Source organism: Podarcis liolepis (genome assembly GCF_965112155.1).
Source record: "Podarcis liolepis genome assembly, chromosome: 17".
NCBI classification, from domain to species: domain Eukaryota; kingdom Metazoa; phylum Chordata; class Lepidosauria; order Squamata; family Lacertidae; genus Podarcis; species Podarcis liolepis.
This window is the reverse complement of record NC_139571.1, coordinates 29024039-29036095: the sequence shown is the minus strand read 5'-3', so window position 1 is coordinate 29036095 and position 12057 is coordinate 29024039. Positions and strand designations below refer to the sequence as shown.

The 12057-nt window shown below is 43.6% G+C and overlaps 1 protein-coding gene across 8 annotated transcripts in view; it reads left to right on the top strand.

Moving 5' to 3' along the window:
• PALM2AKAP2 (PALM2 and AKAP2 fusion) overlaps nucleotides 1–12057 on the top strand; it is a 236287-nt gene that overhangs the window by 128424 nt on the left and 95806 nt on the right. For 4 of the 8 annotated variants that reach the window (XM_083481379.1, XM_083481378.1, XM_083481376.1 and 1 more), the window contains one exon: nucleotides 8592–8662. In XM_083481379.1, coding sequence (XP_083337505.1) covers nucleotides 8592–8662 — 71 coding nt within the window. Of the gene's footprint in view, nucleotides 1–4257; nucleotides 4307–8325; nucleotides 8440–8591; nucleotides 8685–12057 lie in introns of those variants that run through there. The other 4 variants (XM_083481382.1, XM_083481370.1, XM_083481371.1 and 1 more) reach the window with 4 other exon arrangements.

Genomic DNA, 12057 nt, shown 5'->3' with positions numbered 1-12057 from the left:
CAGCCCTGATGGCCAGCACTTATATTTCATCAGCCCAGCCCCCTTGCTCCTCCTTTGGCTGCCTCTGTCCAATCAGCCTGGTTGAAATTCCTATTGGCTGTTTGCTAGAACCAATCATAAAAGATACACCCACTTCCTATTACCTTTTATGGGAGACAAAGAGCTGTATTTCCTTCTATCCATAAATGGCAGACAAGTAGCCATATATCTTACATTTGCCTCGACAAGGCACCTTAATTACCAGATCACCTTTTGCCCTTTTGCCCCTGGCAAACAGGGGCAAATGGCTAAAACAGATGGCTCATGGTTTTAAATTTTATCTAAACAGAGATCTTGGGTTCACCTTCTCACACACCATCAATGAAATAAGAGTCTAACATAAGAATCTAACATTTCTTACTTTCTAAATCCTTTGCATAATTACATTTAAGCCAACAAATCTCATACATTAACATAGATAGCTTTTTAGAAGAAAAGGAACTCAGTAAAAACAGTTTCAAAAGCAACCTCTTCAATTTACAACTCCCTTTCCCAGCCAGCTGCTTTTCCCATTAGCTCTTGCCCTTTAACCTTAGGAAAATATGACTCGAGTCTAATGGGAGGCACATGGTATTATTTTCTGTTAAACAATAAATCTTACTATTTACCAATTCTTAATTAGTGTTTTTGCAGCTTGATTGTATTTTGTAATTTGTAGGGTCAATGTAACATTTGCTCCCAGCCTGTAATTCCCTTTTACAACTTTGAGAAACGTGTCTCCTGCTACTGCTATAAATCAGGGGGGCCCTTGTCCAGGAGAGCAGGAAGATAAACAACTGCCAAAGTACTTGGCCAGCTGCTTTATGCCTGGCATGAAACATACAAACATTTGCAAATATATCTTTAAGCTCATTTTAAAATACAGGCCTTGATCAGATGCCTCAATACCACTGTACTTACCTCCCCATGGCTGCCATGAAGAAGCTGCTGGAACCAGTTCTGCCAGCCATTTAAAAGCGGATGGCTGGGGGGATTTTTTTCATTTTTATTTTTTGCACATACAGTGGTACCTCAGGTTACAGATGCTTCAGGTTACAGACTCCACTAACCCAGAAATAGTACCTCGGGTTAAGAACTTTGCTTCAGGATGGGAACAGAAATCATGCGGCAGCGGCGTGGTGACAGCAAGAGGCCCCATTAGCTAAAGTGTTACCTCAGGTTAAGAACAGTTTCAGGTTAAGAACAGACCTCCAGAACGAATTAAGTTCTTAACCCGAGGTACTACTTGGGTTTGGGGATTGGGGCCCACTCGTCCATTTGCCTAAAAAAAAGTTCAAAAACTCTCCACCTCTGCTGCCACCCTTGTGGATTTCCACTTTTAGAGATATTGATTTCAAATGATATGGCAATCCTAAAATATTGATTTCTTAATTCTAGGTTAAAAGGGGGGGGAGGTTCCATCTTATACATGAGGGCATCTTATTCACAGAAAAATATGGTATATCAACCAAACTGAGGACGAATTTATACATTCAGCCGACTCAAATGGTCAAGCTTTGGCCGGACTCTTCCACACAATTTGGCCAGACTGATCAATGAAGGCTACACTATGGGGCCCAAGTTCAGGTCTGTATGCTGCACAGCTCAGCCTCTCCCCAATCACCCCCCCCCCCAAAAAAGCCCCCTGCGACAGGAAACAGCAGGGATGCTCTAGGGAGGAAACTGCTGGGTTGCAGCCAAGGCACCAGCTGCCCACCATCTTAATTTAAACCATTTCTCAAAGAGCAAGAGTGGCAGCAAGCTCAGCCAATCAGCTAATTAAGTTAACATGGGAGGAAACATGGAGGGGTGTTGACTATCTCAGCACTTCCCCTTGCATGGTGTGGTAGCAAATAGGCTTGCTGGCCCTGGAGAGAGATCTGTGTGACCAAGATGGCAAGTAAAAGGTAAGGGGGTGGGGGGAAGCCGGTAAGTAGCAGCAGAGAAAAGAGTGGGGCAGTCAAGGCAGGAGGGCACATGGCAGCACCTCTGCAGATAGCCAAATAATTTTAAGGGCTTTTCTTGCAGATGGTAGTGAATTCACCAACGACATTGAGAAAACAGCGTGGAGATAATGAATTTCTAAGTTTGATGACTGAGGAGAGAGTCGTAAAAATGGATGTCAGCAGACACAAGCCTATAAAAAGTTCATATATATTTTATCGCAACATGTTTTAATGCCGTTGGAGATTTTGATGAGAGAGAGCATCGTTTCTTTCATAGATATAATGTAGCCAGGTGTCACTTATCAAAATACAGCCCTTGACAATGAAGGACAGCTTGCATAAGTGCTCGAAGAGGGGAAAGTAGAATTGATCTCTAACTGAGGGAGGCAGAAGTGTGCTCCAAAGTATTCAGTATGAAAGGTTTGCTCCGAGACCTAGGGGGTTTCTGTTACTCATTTCACAATGTTTCCAAGAGAATAGCAATGGAGGCAGCATAATTTCATTTATAAACATAGTCATTTCAATCCGAGTTGATCCAGAGTCTAAACTACCATGCAGAGTAACCCTAGGCATGTTGACTCCAAAGTAAACCCCACTCTACACCTTGGGGCTTGCACCTAGGAAAGTGGACATAGGATTGCAGCCTCAGGAAATGAGCCTCAGAGCATTCTGTATGGTGTTTTTATCATTATGCTGCATAAATTATGTTCTTAATGTTGTATACCATCCTGGGATCTTTGGACAAAAGGTGGTATATAAATCAAAATAATCCGTGCTATTTTTCTAGACAAGGAGTTGCTGGAACTCACCATGAACTTCTCCCTTGTGGGGAAATTTAAATGGCTGCCGTGCCGGTGAGTCTGTTTTTACCAACTTGGCAGTCCTTTCAGTACTGTTGCCGCTGCCAGGCAGATGGTCCTATCCTGACAGGAGCCTGGGCTTTCATGGCAGCACATCATTGTGGGGAAGGTAGGATTTTGGCCATGTTGAGGGCTGCAGTGATCGTATCAGTGTTGCAGGCCTTCAAAAAATAAAGGGGTTTGGAGGCCCCATGTCACTAGGGAGCAATTTGTGGGGTTTTGTGCCTCCCTTGGAGTCCGATCTGGACAGCAGGTTCCAGAGCTGCAACGCTTGCTCAGGTATGCTGCATGCTAGTGCCAAATCTGGTTCCCCGTTTTAATTCAACATCCGAGGCTGTGCCCATGTTGCCCTTAAAAAAGAGAGAAAGAAAGATGAACATTGTTGGGGTATACATGCACAAATTGTCCCCACTGCCAGCAGTCCCTGCAATGTATAGGCCCATCATTGGTGAAGACCATAGCTCTAGCGTGGCATGGCATTTCCAGGTAGACCTGGGATGAAACCCTGAAAAGGGACTTCTAATCATTGTCAATGACACTGAGCTAGATGGAGCAATGGTCAGACTCGGTCTAAGTCGCTTCCTGTGTCCTTATGACACATACATTCAACTCTCGTCCTCACACGGCAGTCATTTTGCTAGTCATCTAATCCGCTTGGTCTGTTCTGTAGTTGCTGAAAGAAGAAAAATAGATCTTCTGTGCACGAGATCTCATTGCTATAACACGCTAACACATAATGGCTTTGAAATAAAAGGAAGCAACCGTTATCGTGGCCCTTTGTGGCCACTTGATGAACTGAAGAGGCAGGTTTTCAAAAGATACTCGGCACCATGAATGCAGGGATCCTTTCAGAGGGTATTTTCAAGCCACAGAAATACTTCAAAAGGGTTTCCCTGGCAACTTCTCTTTCTTTTCTTTTCCTCCGCTTGCAACGCCTTCGGAAAGAATAAGCAACTCTATAGTGTGCAGATTATCTCAATTGCTGTTGTCAGTAGCTCTCACTGGAGCAACAGCTGTAATCAATATCTCTGGCCAATAAATATAGCAGGTAATGCTATTGTATTATCAATGGAGTAGAAGCACATTTCATTTTACAGTCACAGAATATTTGATAGTGTGATGTCATTAGGAACCTGGTTAGACCCCAAAGCATTTAAAAAATAATAATATTATTAGTCACATAGTGCTTCTGAGTGTTCAAAGCATTTCACAGCTGTTTTCTCAGTGAACGTTGCAGCAACTCTGTGTAAGGGTTCAGAGACTGAATCAACGGGAGGCTATGGGAGAGCGAGGCTTGCCTAAGTCATCTTCATGAGCACATGACACCAGTGGCATTTCATGTGTTAAGTAATAATAATTAAAATTAGTTTTATTATTTATATTCTGCCCAATGGACACTCCCATGACAAATAATTCCAGCCAGCTGAGAGACAACCAGTAAGAAAGCCATGCCCCATGGAGCAACTTGCTGTATCTCAACCAGTGGTAGGAAACTTTGAAGATCTAAGCATGTATGTGGGGTCTTAAGGGAAGAGATAATCATTGGACTATCACAATGCACTCTACGTTGGGCTACCTTTGAAAGTGACTCGGAAACTGCAACTAATCCAGAATGCGGCAGCTAGACTGGTGGCTGGGAGTGGCTGCCAGGACCATGTAACACCGGTCCTAAAGGATCATCACTGGCTCCCAGTATGTTTCCGAGCACAATTCAAAGTGTTGGTGCTGACCTTTGAAGCCCTAAACAGTCTTGGCTCGATATACCTAAAGAAGCATCTCCACCCCCATCATTCAGCCCAGACACTGAGGTCCACTTCCGAGGGTCTTCTGGCAGTTCCCTCGCTGTGAGAAGTAAGGTTACAGGGAACCAGGCAGAGGGTCTTCTTGGCATTTGCGCCCTCCTTGTGGAACACCCTACCATCAGATGTCAAGGAGATAAAGAACTACGCTACTGTACTTTTAGGAGACATCTGAAGGCAGCCCTGAATCGGGAAGGTTTTTTAATGTTTGATGTTTTCTTACGTTTTTATATTTTGCTGGAAGATGCCCAGAGTGGCTGGGGAAACCCAGCCAGATGGGCAGGGTATAAATAATAAAGTTAGCAGCAGTTGTATATTCAGGTTTCAGATTACTTAGGGCAAGGATGGGGAACCTGTGGCCCTCCATTGTTGGAGTATCACCTCTGGCCATTGTTGGATTATCACCTTTGGCTATTGGCTGTGCTAGCTGGAGTCCAACATCTGGAGAGTCACAGATTCCCCCTCCCTGGTTTAGGGTATTAAAAATAAATTCCAATACTTGGCTCTGAAGTGAGTTGTGAGTCAATGCAGACACTATCATAATGGTGTCTGTAGTGTTAAAAAAGGAAGCCCTTGTGACCATGATGTGAAGCAGGAACTAGAGCGTTACCTTCAACCTGGATGTTCCTCCATTGCTAAGTGCTTTCTGCAGTAGTCTAGGGATGCGAGTGACACTGTGGTCTAAATCACTGAGCCTCTTGGGCTTGCCAATCGGAAGGTTGGCGGTTCGAATCCCTGTGACAGGGTGAGCTCCCTTCGCTCTGTCCCAGCTCCTGCCAACCTAGCAATTTGAAAGCACACCAGTGCAAGCAGATAAATAGGTACCGCTGTGGTGGGAAGGTAAATGGCGTTTCAGTTCACTCTGGTTTTCCGTCACAGTGTTCCGTTGCACCAGGGGCGGTTTAGTCATGCTGGCCACATGACCCGGAAAGCTGTCTGTGGACAAATGCCGGCTCCCTCAGCCTGAAATCAAGATGAGCGCCGCAACCCCATAGTCGCCTTTGACTGGACTTAACCATCCAGGGGTCCTTTACCTTTACCTAGACTAGGCATGGTAAAGGGTTTGCACTCTCTGATCACTCTACATTGCTTGGTTTAGCTTATAAACCAATATCTAAAATGGCAAAGCTGCTGGGTTTCTTTTTAATAAGTTAACTCCTTACACTAAAGTCTTCTGATGAATTCTTTGATATCATAAAGGTCACTGGTGATTGAGCCTTTGGGAAGATCTCATCAGACCCTCCAAGTGTCCCTATTTTCCAGGGACAGTCCCGGATTTACAGAAGCTGTCCCGGTTTCTGATTTGATCCCAGAATGTTTAACATTTTATGATGTTTTTATATATGTCGGAAGCTGGCCAGAGTGGCTAGGGCAACCCAGTCAGATGGGTGGGGAACAAATAATTAAATTGTTGTTGTTGAATTGGACCCTCCCTATTTTCATCAGAGAAATGTTGGAGGGTATGATTCTTCTTGAGTGTGTCCTGTGGAGTGTCTGGAGTACATATGATGAGAACAACATGACTGCATTCCAGTCCAGCTGAAATATCTGAATACTCATCAGCAAACACACCTTTTCGACATTTATTGGTATAAGTGGTGTTGTCCACACACACATAAAAATCATAGGGTCTGATGTGTCACAGGCTTGTGTCCATTTGCTCTTAGGATAAATTCTCTTTGGTGTTACTCAGTGGCGAGGGAATTGCACTCTGCACCTGCTCAGAGGCATCTCAATCTACTCTTAGTTCCTATGTGGTATTGTTGAGCTTTGACACTGAAATAGATGCCAGGTCTTAAAAGCTCACATCTTAGGATCAAAGCTCTTGTGCCTATTTGGCTTCGCTCTCCCATCCCTTAGATGTCACAACTGACCCCAAAGGAGTATAAATAAAACTTTCCCACTGAACTTCACCAGCAGTATATAATCCTACTCAGTAAAGGATTGTTTGAAGACAAACACACTTTCAACGTTTGATTAAAATGACCTTGGAGACAGTTAGGACCCAATTAAGGTGAATGAGGAGGTGAAAGTCAACTTGCCCAAGGTATTTGGGTAGTGAATGATCTCCACGTGTTTAAAATTGCCCTTAAATGACACAATTGCTGCCTTATATTGCTGTGGAGGTGTTGTCCTATGTCTTTTTAAATAATAAAAATCATCCCTCCCAAGTGATTTGAGGGACATGCTTCAGGAAAATATCAGCCCCTCCATACCATCCTTGTATTATCAACATTAGTGTTACAAATTCCGTATTTTTAAAAAATCCAATAAATCTAATGTTGACCCTCATTTATGATTAATAAAGGGAGGGGGTTGTAAGCATGGGAGTTAGATCTGGCCAGTCCTCAGTCTTAACTAGCAGGCTCCTTGCCCTCTCATTGGGAGTCTGCTTTGCATTTGAAGAGATAGAATCATAGAATGGTAGAGTTGGAAGGGACCACCAGGGTTATCTAGTCCAACCCCCTGCGATGCAGGAATCTTTTTGCCCAACACAGGGCTTGAACCCACGACCCTGACATCAACAGTCTCCCGCTCTGCCAACTGAGCTGCTACTACCTCAACTCTGTTTCTATTCTGTTGTCCCCTCTCTCTGATTGTTGCTGCCCCATCAGCCATCCAAAGCACTATTCAGGGCTGAAATCAACAGTGAATCAAATGAAACAAGTAAGTCAGCAGTGTGCTCAACGCAAGGGAAGCTAGCGAGTATCAAAAGCTGCCCAGCTAGCTAGTGCTGATTGAGCTGCCCTACAGGAGCTACGCCTCATTTAATTTCCCTGCAATGTGGGGAGAGCTGAAATTGACATCAGTAACATGTGCTGGTGCTCATTCAGCCTGCAATTCTTGAAATTAATCTGTTTAGATTTCTGATTCTATGGTCCATGGTACAGGTGTTTGTTTGTTTGTTTGTTTGCTTGTTTGTTTATCTGCTTCTACTAACTTTAAATTTTATATACTTCCTTATTTTCCCTTAAAGTGTTCATTACAAATTATAAAAAAGCTTACAAAGATTTTTGTAAGCTTTTTAATGCCAGACTCTCCAAACCGCAATTGAAAATAGGACAAATAAGAGTTGTGATGAACGAAATAAAGGCTATTTTATTTTATTTTCTGGAATAAGTTCCATTAGAGTTTATAAAGAGAGATGCAAAACTTAATACCAAATATATATTTTTATCCAACGTTAAATATAATGAAAACATGGAGGAAAAGAGGAAAAGAAAAGGGAAGGAGAAAAGAATTTAAAAGAGAGACTAGAAAAGAAAAAATACAGAAATTAAAGAACTTCCCATTCTTCATCTGTTCGCTATATATAAACAATAGTCACTTCATCTGCCCCGATATAACACCCAACAAAACCATTTTCTATAAACCAACATTATCTTCAATCCCCAAATCTATATGTTAGGGTTTCCATGTTTCAAACAGTGCAGTCTTTCCATTTTAACAACCATGCTTCCACTGTTGGTAATTGTGAGTCTCTCCATCTTTCTGCATACAATAGTCTCGCTGCCATAAACATATATTGAAACAAAGTTCCATAGTCTTTTTCTAATTATCTATCCATAAGAACAAGCAGGAAGAGCTCTGGTTTGGGCATACCCCGTGCAGCTTTTATCCTTTTTCTTTTGCACAGCTGTGTCCCATGCATACCACATGACTAACCTGGTTTTGAAACTCCTTCCTTTAAAAAAAAAAAGAGCTTCATGTAGATTTGCAACTGCTGCATTCTGAGAAACTGCAAGTCTAAAACTACCATGGCTGTACAAAACTAGTATGACGCTTTGGATCTAGACAGGCCACCATAATTTTTGGGTCAGCCCAACATTTCTGCTAATATTACTCATTCTCTTGTTTTTAATATGTACTACTGATTTCTGTTGTCGCACTGCTGATTTCTGTTTGGTTTTTTAATGGCCTACGAATAGAACAATTTTTTATATTTAAAAATATATATTTCTTCACAGATTTAACTAAGGGATTTAATGTATGGCCTGAAGAAATAACTGAAAGCGCTGAGGTGGAAGTGGAAGCCACGGTGAGTTGATATGAACCTTCGTGTAAGTCTGTGAATGTATGTTTTCCTAAATGCCCTATGGCAACCAGTATTGAGTAAGGGGCATTTTTTTGCCTTGTAGCTTCTATAATATTACAATCTGGATGTTGAATAAAGAGTTAACTTCACTGTCAACAGAGATCTGCTGACCTGCATGTGACTCCAGCCCTGACAGAGTGTCTATTTCGGTTTTAGTTGTGTGTTATATGTACAGTGGTACCTCAGGTTAAGTACTTAATTCGTTCCAGAGGTCCGTTCTTAACCTGAAACTGTTCTTAACCTGAAGCACCACTTTAGCTAATGGGGCCTCCTGCTGCTGCCGCGCTGCCGGAGCACGATTTCTGTTCTCATCCTGAAGCAAAGTTCTTAACCTGAAGCACTATTTCTGGGTTAGCAGAGTCTGTAACCTGAAGCATATGTAACCTGAAGCGTATGTAACCCGAGGTACCACTGTATTTGCTGTTTTTGTTTTGAGCTGCTTTTAATGATCTGTAGTGTACATCGCTTTGAGCAGGTTGTTTAGAAGGTGATTAATAAATCAGTGATGATGATGTTGATGATAGGGCTTCTGGCACTCACGGCTTTGATAAGACATATATCTCCTCTCTCTGTGTGTAGACGTGGCCCAGAAGTTTTAAGAGGGAAGCAGAATTGCTCTCTCGCCTTTCCTGCAGAACAGCCAAAGCCGCACTCGCACAAACATCCATTTGCAGGGCACACAGTGCTGTCAGTTCTCAAACTGCTGATTGCTACCTGAGATATTTTAAGTGCCCCACTTTTTCTCTGAAGGGAAACAACTTGGGAATATTGCCAGCTACTGGTTTAAGCCTCAGCTATGAATATCAATGGAAGTTAGATGCCCTTCAAGGGCGTGATGTGAGCTGTCAAATGTTCTAACGTTCTCCAATTAGTTGAGGGGGGGGGAGTAAGTTTTTCAAAGCCAGCCATGAATCGCAAATTAGTGAAAAGTATTTCAGTTATGCCTCCCCTACTCCCATAAAAAGGCAGCTGAAAAAGGAGGAGGGGAACACCAGCACATTCACATGTGGGTCTTTTGCTGGAAGGATTTTCCCTGTTTGTTTGTTTTCCAAAAGTGTCGCTTTTTAATAAAGAGCCTTTATTGAATAAGGAGGTTTAATTACATTGGCAACACTTTCCAATAGGGAAGCTGACTCAGTGTTATTCATGTGATGTGAGCAAAATCAGCAAAACACTTCTGTAGAGAAAACAAACAGAATAGTGGAGCAACTTCAGAGGCCTGCTAGCAAACCAAACCCTCATTTTAATAATAATAATAATAATAATAATAATAATAATATAGTGGTACCTCTGGTTACGAACTTAATTAGTTCCAGGGGTCCGTTCTTAACCTGAAACTCTTTAAGAACCACTTTAGCTAATGGGGCCTCCCGCTGCCACCGCTGCGCGATTTCTGTTCTCATCCTGAGGTAAAGTTCTTAACCCAATGTACTACTTCCAGGTTAGCGGAATCTGTAAACCAAAGTGTTTGTAACCCAAAGTGTTTGTAACCTGAGGTACCACTGTAAAATTACTCAGATCAACCCCCGAATTTGCATGCCAACAGAGTGATTTTTCATCTACTATATTACAGTCTAATTAACTATGCACACTTTACAGTGGTACCTCGGGTTACATATGCTTCAGGTTACATACGCTTCAGGTTACAGACTCCACTAACCCAGAAATAGTACCTCAGGTTAAGAACTTTGCTTCAGGATGAGAATAGAAATCGTGCTCCGGCGGCGCGGCGGCAGCAGGAGGCCCCATTAGCTAAAGTGGTGCTTCAGGTTAAGAACAGTTTCAGGTTAAGAACGGACCTCCAGAATGAATTAAGTACTTAACCCAAGGTACCACTGTATATTGAAGAGGTTAGACCACATTATCCAGCAGATCATGCCTATTTAACATGCTGTTGTCATTGTTGTTTGGCTTATCAAACAACTAAATTGATGGGCTTTGTTTTTATGGAGAAACAACGATGCTCTTGACATGGATGCATCTGAAATGCTGGATACAGCAATAATTTTAGCAGCTAGATGACACTTGCATGTGGATGGAGGTGTTTTCTTTTTTCCCTCCGTGTGCCACAATACATCCTTTATGCCAGGGGTGTCCAAACTTTTTTCAAAGAGGGCCAGATTTGATGAAGTGAACATGCATGAGGGCCGCCCAAAGGGCCGCCCAAAGTTGTTGAACTTTCTTTAGGATTGAAGTTGTTGAGCTTCTTTAGGGTTTTACCATTCCTCTGCCGGTGCCACTGCAATGTTCAGAGATGGCCCCTGTCATTGGGTATAGTGAAGTAAGGGGACTACGGCCCTTGGTTGTTCCTCCTTAGGCCCCTTGGTCAGTCCCCTCTATTGCTCCCCAGCTGGCGTGGGCCTCAGCTGCAGCAAATGCCTTCTGGCAGCAGCATCACTGCATACCCTCCGAATGTCCCGATTTTCCAGTAACAATCCCAAAATTACGAAAGCCATCCTGGCTTCTGATTTGATCCCGGAATGTCCCTATTTCCTCTGCCAGTGCAGCCACTGCTAAGGAAGCACTCTAAGGGGTAGAGGAACCCCCTCCGGCACCCGGGGCGGTGCAGCCCATACGGACTGTGCATGTGCGGCATCCCGCGTGTGCGCAGCCCATACAGGATGCCGCACATGCGCAGTCCATACGGGATGCCGCTTGCACGTGGTGGCTGTACAGGCTGCCACGCGAGCAGCATTCTGTACGGACGCCTGTATGGGTGGCGTGCGAGAGCGGCAGCCTGTATGGACTGTGTGTGCCCTCGGCCGCTCTACAGCTGGGTAGAGGCAGGAACCATCTTGTCACCCCTCCCAGAGTGGCACCTGCCCCCCTTCCCAAATGTCCCAGTTTTCATCTGAGGAATGTTGGAGGGTATGTTACTTGTGTTTACTAGGAGGGGGAAGCGGGCAGGTTTGGGGTTGTGCAGCGCACCAGCAAAGCCAGTCTGATTGTCCCATGCTTGAACGCATGTGCACCACACTGGTGACACTGATTCAGCTTTATTGAAGACCACCTGTTAAAGCAAGTAGGGGAACCAGCGACCTTGCAGATGTTGTTGGACTCTACTTCCTACCAGCCTCAGCGAGGATGGTTAATGGTCAGGAATGATGGGTGTTGTACTCCAACCACATCTGAAAGCGCACAGGTTCCCTTTCCTTGTGGGTAGCAAACTGTACTGCTGGCCTGTGGAACACTGTCTGCAGAATATTGATACACCCAAGGACAGGGAAATTCACATTCCCTAGTTAAATTCAGGGATACCGTTTTAGGCGCTGTGATGGCAGTAGAGTGATTGAGTAGTATTGACTGAAGATTGGCTGTTCAGGGCAGAAGATTGTATT